At 28.5% G+C, this 7,425-nt stretch overlaps 1 protein-coding gene across 1 annotated transcript in view; it reads left to right on the top strand.

Moving 5' to 3' along the window:
- Positions 1-220: 220 nt before the first annotated feature.
- The window catches only part of LOC111681913 (transcription factor GAGA-like), a 19,703-nt gene continuing 12,498 nt past the window's right edge, over positions 221-7,425 (top strand). The window contains exons 1-2 of the mRNA XM_046951404.1: positions 221-368; positions 1,020-1,651. Coding sequence (XP_046807360.1) covers positions 1,457-1,651 — 195 coding nt within the window. The 5' untranslated portion in view covers positions 221-368; positions 1,020-1,456. The remainder of the gene's footprint in view (positions 369-1,019; positions 1,652-7,425) is intronic.

Consider the following 7,425-nt stretch of genomic DNA (forward strand, 5'->3'; position numbering starts at 1 on the left):
TTAACTTAAGTGAATGTGTGTTTTGTGTTATTGTTGTTGCTATTGCTGTTTAGTACGAGAAGAGCGTCAGCCATCTTGCTCCCATTAAAAATAATACAATACGAAAACAACAGCAGCAGAAGCAGCAACAACAATAATATTTAAGCAGTTTTTGTTGGAAGTATGTGCGTGTGTGTGTGTTTGGTTTTTTTTTTCTTCTGAATAAAGAAACGAGTGGTGAGACGACGAGCATTAAAAACGTATGACTTTTCAGGGAATTTTTGAAAAACTCAATTTTTAGTAGAAAATTTTCAACGTTGGCGAGTAGTTGTGAGCGCACGTCATTTTAAGTTAAATCTCCGGTGAGATTTTTGATTTGAAAAAAAAAGGTACAAAAAAAGTATATTTCAAAAGATTTTTAGTGAAGTGATTTTATTTGAGTACTCATGAGAATTTTTTTTTTTAAAAAAGTAAAAAGAATAGATTATATTAAAAACAGAAACTATAAAAAAGCGGGAATTTTGCAATTTAAACAAAAAACATTTTAAACTTTTACTAATTAAAGAATTTTTAAATAAATAATACAGGAATTATTGTTAACAACGTGGCAGTGTGTTATTTAAAGAAAAATTTTAATAAAGATTTTTTTATAAAGAAATTTTCCATAAATTTCTTATAATTTTATTGTTTTATATAAAACATATTGTTTTAAAAAAAATTTCTATAAAATTTTATTATAAATTTTTAACTTTGAACACTGCGCAATACAAATTTTGTGTTAAAAAACTGGCTGAAACATTTTATTAAAAAAAAAAAACAACAAAAGCCATACCTCCCCAACTCCCCCTTTTGAAATTTTAATTGAAATAATAAACTCTCCTTTCTCTTTCTCTCATTTCAAATAACTGCTCTGTTTTATGAAAATAAAAATCCCCTTTATACTCTTATAAGTAAGAGAGAGAAAACCAGAGTGTTATTTTATTTTCCCCTCTTTATAAATATGTTTGTTAAAATGTGTGTGTTTCTTTTCTTATTTACAGTTTTTTTTCTTATATAGCAGAGAGTTTAGGCAAAAGGCATAACAAGTAAAAAAAAACAACAACTCTGTATGTTAAAACTCTTTTAAAGAGGCTTTAACCACAAACTGAAAGTAAAATATTAAAACAACCTTAAATTAGTGAAAAAAGAAACATTAACTTTATAATATTACAAATTTTAAATAAAACAAGAAAAAACTAAACAAAACCTAAACAAAGAATAAAAATCCCCCCAAAAAAAACTTGGTCCTTACCAAGTGCTGTGCAAGTGTCTGGTAAAAATAAAAAAACGCTAACACCACAAATAAACTATTACATATTTTTTATATCCCCCGGTGTGTTAATTAAATTTCGCCACCATTACCCACTATTACCACCCAATTCAACAACAGCAACAGCCCATTGAGGACGTTTGTGCTGTTGGTGAATCGGTGGACTCAATGATGGCCTTGCCCATGAATTCTTTATATTCCCTTACCTGGGGTGACTATGGCACCTCATTGGTATCGGCCATACAATTGCTGCGTTGTCATGGCGATCTAGTGGATTGTACTTTGGCAGCCGGTGGTCGTAGTTTTCCCGCCCACAAGATTGTCCTGTGTGCTGCTTCACCATTTCTACTGGATTTGCTAAAGGTAAGTGTTGAAATTTATTTAAAAAAAAGTTTTTGAAACTGAACAGTGGAAAATAAAACTAGAATTAGAATGAAAATATTAAAGTTTAGTCTAACTTTAGTCTAATAGACTAAAGTTAAGTGTACATAATAGACAAAAGTTAAGTGTATAGAATATCCTTAATATTAGTGTGTAGAATAGACTTAAGTTTAGTGTAGAATAGACTAAAGTTTAGTGTATATAATAGACTAAAGTCCCCTCTACAGAATAGACTTAAGTTTAGTCTATAGATAAGACTAAAGTTTAATCTAGACTAAAGTTTAGTCTATAGAATAGACTAAAGTTTAGTCTATAGAATATACTAAAGTTTAGTCTATAAAATAGACTAAAGTTTAGTCTATAGAATAGGCTAAAGTTTAGTCTATAGAATAGACTAAAGTTTAGTCTATAGAATAGACTAAAGTTTAGTCTATAGAATAGACTAAAGTTTAGTCTATAGAATAGACTAAAGTTTAGTCTATAGAATAGACTAAAGTTTAGTCTATAGAATAGACTAAAGTTTAGTCTATAGAATAGACTAAAGTTTAGTCTATAGAATAGACTAAAGTTTAGTCTATAGAATAGACTAAAGTTTAGTCTATAGAATAGACTAAAGTTTAGTCTATAGAATAGACTAAAGTTTAGTCTATAGAATAGACTAAAGTTTAGTCTATAGAATAGACTAAAGTTTAGTCTATAGAATAGACTAAAGTTTAGTCTATAGAATAGACTAAAGTTTAGTCTATAGAATAGACTAAAGTTTAGTCTATAGAATAGACTAAAGTTTAGTCTATAGAATAGACTATAGACTAAACTTTAGTCTATTCTATAGTCTATTTTTTTAGTCTATTTAGTCTACTTTAGTCTATTCTATACTATTTAGTCTATTCTATAGACTAAACTTAATGTTGTGTAAAACGTTATTTATACACAACATTTCATTTGTAAATTTTCGCACCATGAGAACATGCGAGGTTTGGGTGATAAATTTTTGCGCATGATTTAGTCTTTTTTGAAAATTTATGATAATTACGGCACATTAAATAACAACTGTTTATATTTTAAATAATGTTTTCAATTTAAAATCTTTTTTAACCCAAATCTTTCCATTTATAGTTTTTACCATTAATCCTATTGATTGCCTTCATTATATTCTCACGTCCTGTTGTTCAATCTCACCCCAAACAAAAATGTATATTCTCTCTTTGAACATTAAAAGTGTAATGACATCATAAATAAAATTTGGTTTCGCCCTTCAGCAAAATTATAAAATATCTTATAAATGATTTTCAAGTAAAATTTTTGCTAGATCGATCGGATTGATGATAAAACGTGATGAACAGTTTCAAGGTCTATCTTTTTGTGTTAAAAAGATTTTCGCCGTAACAGTTTGAATATAAGGCGGCGAATTACTAGTTGCTAACGGCTGCCACGTATTCACATTTATACACACACACATGCACATAGAACTAAGGGAATACGAAAGAATTTATGTACGTACAGATAGGAGCAAATAAAGAGCAGATGATGTAGAAAGTTTATTTTATATAAACGAACTAGAATCATGTCTTTAGAATGGACTAGAGTCTAGTCTATAGATTTGACAAGAGTCTAGTCTAGAGATAAGACCAGAGTTAGACTAGAGTGTTGTCTATAGATAAAGCTAGAGTAAAACACGATTAGACTGGAGTCTAGTCTACAGATTAGAGTAAAGTCTAGTCTATTGATTAGACTAAAATCTAGTCTATTGACTAGATTAGAATCTAGAGTTTAGTCCATTCATTAGACTAAAGTCTAATTTATAAATTAGAATAGTGTGTACTCTAAAGATGAGACTATAGTCTATAGATCAGAATAGAGTCTAGTTAGTCTATAGATAACACTATAGTCTAGCCTATAGATTAGACTAGAGTCTAGTCTATGAATATGACTAGAATAAAGATATTGATTAGACTAAAATATAGATTATAAAACAGACTACAGTTTAGTTATAGATTAGACTAGAGTCTGGTCCATAGGCTCTAGACTTGTAATATACTAGATTAAACTATAGTGTATTCTATAGATTAGACTGGAGAATGTAGTCTATAGAGATTCTATTCTATAGATTGGACTAGAGTCTAGTCTATAGATTAGACTAGAGTCTGGTCCATTGATTAGATTGTCTAGTCTATAGATTAGACTGGAGAGTCTAGTCTATAGATTTTAGCAGAGATTCTACTAAATAGATTAGATTAGGTGGCAGTTTATAGATTGGACTAGAGTCTAATTTATAGATTAGATTAAAGTCTAGTCTATTCATTAGACTAGTGTCTACTATTATCCTAGATTGGACTAGAGTCGTTAGTTAGTCTAAAGATTAAGACTAGGGTCTACTTTATAGTTTAAACTAGTCTAGTTAGTCCATAGATTAGTCTAGAGTCTAGTTAGTCTATAGATTAGACTACAGTCTAGATTAAACTAGAGTTTAGTCCATTGATTATACTAGAGTCTAGCTTATAGATTTGACTAAAGTCTAGTTTATAGATCAGATTAGTGTCTAGTCAATAGATTAGACTAGTGTCTAGTCTATAGATTAGACTAGTGTCCAGACTATAGATTGGACTAGTGTCTAGTCTATAGATTATCCAAGAGTAAAGTTATTGATTAGACTAGAGTGTAGTCTACAGATTAGACTATATTAGATTATTTTCTACTCTATATATTAGACTGGAAAGTCTAGTCTATATATAAGACTAATGTCTAGTATATTTATTAGACTAGAGTCTACTTTATAGATTAGACTACATTCTAGTCTATAGATTAGACTATAGTCTAGTGCTCAGATTAGATTCTAATTTATAGATTGTACTAGTGTCTTGCCTATAGATTATACTACAGTCAAGTCACTAAATAAGACCTGAGTCTAGGCTGTGTATTAGACTGAAGTCTTGTCTAAATTCTAGTTTCCAGAAGAGTAGACTTAAGTCTAATCTAATCTTTGTTTTATTTAATTTTTTTTTAAGTAACTGTACCTATGATTATTTCCTAAGTACTTTAGTCAATGTCTCAGAAAATAGAAATGTAAAAACAAAAGACGTCATAAATATTTAGGTATCAATACTAAATAGTTGTTAGAAGTAGCATGTATTAACGAGATTAAAATATTTATTGTTGAACTAAACAAATGGTATTTTTGTTTGTTTTTTCAACATTAACAAATAAATGATTGAAATAGTGAGCAATAGCGGGCTGGAACGATAGGCTGAACGATAGAAAACAAAAAGAATAAACAAAATTTTTGACATGTGCCTTTAGTTGTTATTGTTTCTAGTTTTATGATAGAATTGAAAAGAAAAACGTGTTGCCGCCCATCCTACACGTGCGTTCAATTTACAGGCAAATTTACGAAATAAAAACACGTTTTTTTTAATATAATATCGATTGTTTTTACTGGGGAAAAAACTTTCGGTTGATACAGCTGTCGCTGGGTTGACAATCTTTGGCCGAGTATGACTCGGGTCGTTCCGGAGCGAAGATCCAATTGTCGTGGGAACGGTTCTAGTTCTGTTCTAGTTCTAGTTCTGTTCTAGTTCTAGTTCTGTTCTAGTTCTAGTTCTGTTCTAGTTCTGTTCTAGTTCTGTTCTAGTTCAGTTCTAGTTCAGTTCTAGTTCAGTTCTAGTTCAGTTCTAGTTCAGTTCTAGTTCAGTTCTAGTTCAGTTCTAGTTCAGTTCTAGTTCAGTTCTAGTTCAGTTATAGTTCAGTTCTAGTTCAGTTCTAGTTCAGTTCTGGTTTAGTTCTTGTGCAGTTCAATACAGTTCTACAGACTAGAGGCGTGTGATTAAGTCGCCTAAAAAGATTATTAAGTTTTTTTACATTTCATCTTACCATGCCTGGTAAATAATATAATAAAACACATTTTATATAAAAAATCTTACTTTGTATACATTTCAATGGGAAAAAACCCATTGATTTAACAATTTAGGTATACAGAAAATATAAAATTTTTATTAAGAAATGATTTTATATAATAATAAAAGTTTAAAATCAAAATTAAACAAAATTAATTAAGTTAAAGCAGGAATTTTTTTAGGCTTCTTATTCAAAATTCTAAAAATCTTTTCCTTTTTAGCATAAAACTCTTTGTAACTCAAAAAGTAGCTAAGGTCAGTTATTATAAAATATTACTCTATGAGTAACGAATAACAAAATAAATAAAGCGTTTTTATTCAGACTCAACTTCCTTCCATTTTTCACATTCCTTGCTCAGTTAAAATAACCACCAGTGTGAACTGCTTGCTCTATTATCATTACACACATCAAGAAATGAAATCAAAATTAAAAAAAAGAGTGTGTGTTTAAATTTGAAAATTTTATTTATTCTTATTGAGATGAGTTTTGTTTTTTTTTTTCGGGGTCTGGGAGACATTTCCTCATTTGCCTCAATAAACAATTGAAATCTTTAAAAGAAATCTCTAACATACTATCGGTTTAGAGTAGAAGAAAAAAACATTTTAAATCTGACAGATTTCATATCATATTATAGTTTTAATGAATGTTTTTAAATATAACTAATAAGTGAAAATATTGGAGCAAGCGATTTTGTCTCTAGGTTTTTTTATTTGTTTGTGCTTTTTAGAGTAACCAACTACAACAACAAATTGAACATGCATTTTAAATATGTTTAACAATATGTTCCATTACTTTGTTTACTATGTACTAGTTAACTGTTAAGTTTTTTTTTTGTATTAAAAAAAGTGAGAGTTGTTATTTTTTGTTGTAGTAACAGAGAATTTCGTCTACTTTTGGTCTCACAGCATAAACCAGAGACCTTTTAGATTTTGTTTTGTCACCCATTTAGTTAAATTTTTATCTCTGTTTACAAACAATCTTTTTAGACTTTAAAGGTCTTAAGAAGAGAAAACGTGTCGACTTATGCCGGTAATCTGAATGCTATAACTAAAAAAATATTAAAAATTTTAATTACTTTAATAATAATTACCAGTTAACAACGTTAACTGTCTACGTCATTTTATTTATTATAAAGTTTTTTAATAACTTTAAACCAAAAAAAACTGGAAATTATAAAAAAACATTACAAAACAAATACAATTTTTAAAAGCATTCAAAAACCTGCTTGTGTAATACCCACAAAATTAAATACAAGACCGGAAATGGTTAACCAAAAGTTAAAAAACAAAACAATTTACAGAAAACCAAAGAAACTATACAATTTTACAACAAATTTTATGAAAAAAAGGAAAAAACACTAAACTTTAGTCTATTCTATAGACTAAACTTTAGTCTATTCTATAGACTAAACTTTAGTCTATTCTATAGACTAAACTTTAGCCTATTCTATAGACTAAACTTAAGTCTATTCTATAGACTAAACTTTAGTCTATTCTATAAACTAAACTTAAGTCTATTCTATAGACTAAACTTTAGTCTATTCTATCAACTAAACTTTAGTCAATTCTATAGACTAAACTTTATTCAATAGACTAAACTTTATTCTATAGACTAAACTTTAGGCTATTCTGTAGACTAAACTTTAGTCTATTCTATAGACTAAACTTTAGTCTATTCTATAGACTAAACTTTATTCTATAGACTAAACTTTAGTCTATTCTATAGTTTAAACTTTAGTCTATTCTGGAAATTATAAAAAAAAAACATTACAAAACAAATACAATTTTTAAAAGCATTCAAAAACCTGCTTGTGTAATACCCACAAAATTAAATACAAGACCGGAAATGGTTAACCAAAAGTTAAA

The sequence above is a fragment of the Lucilia cuprina genome, chromosome 5 (assembly GCF_022045245.1).
Source record: "Lucilia cuprina isolate Lc7/37 chromosome 5, ASM2204524v1, whole genome shotgun sequence".
NCBI lineage: Eukaryota > Metazoa > Arthropoda > Insecta > Diptera > Calliphoridae > Lucilia > Lucilia cuprina.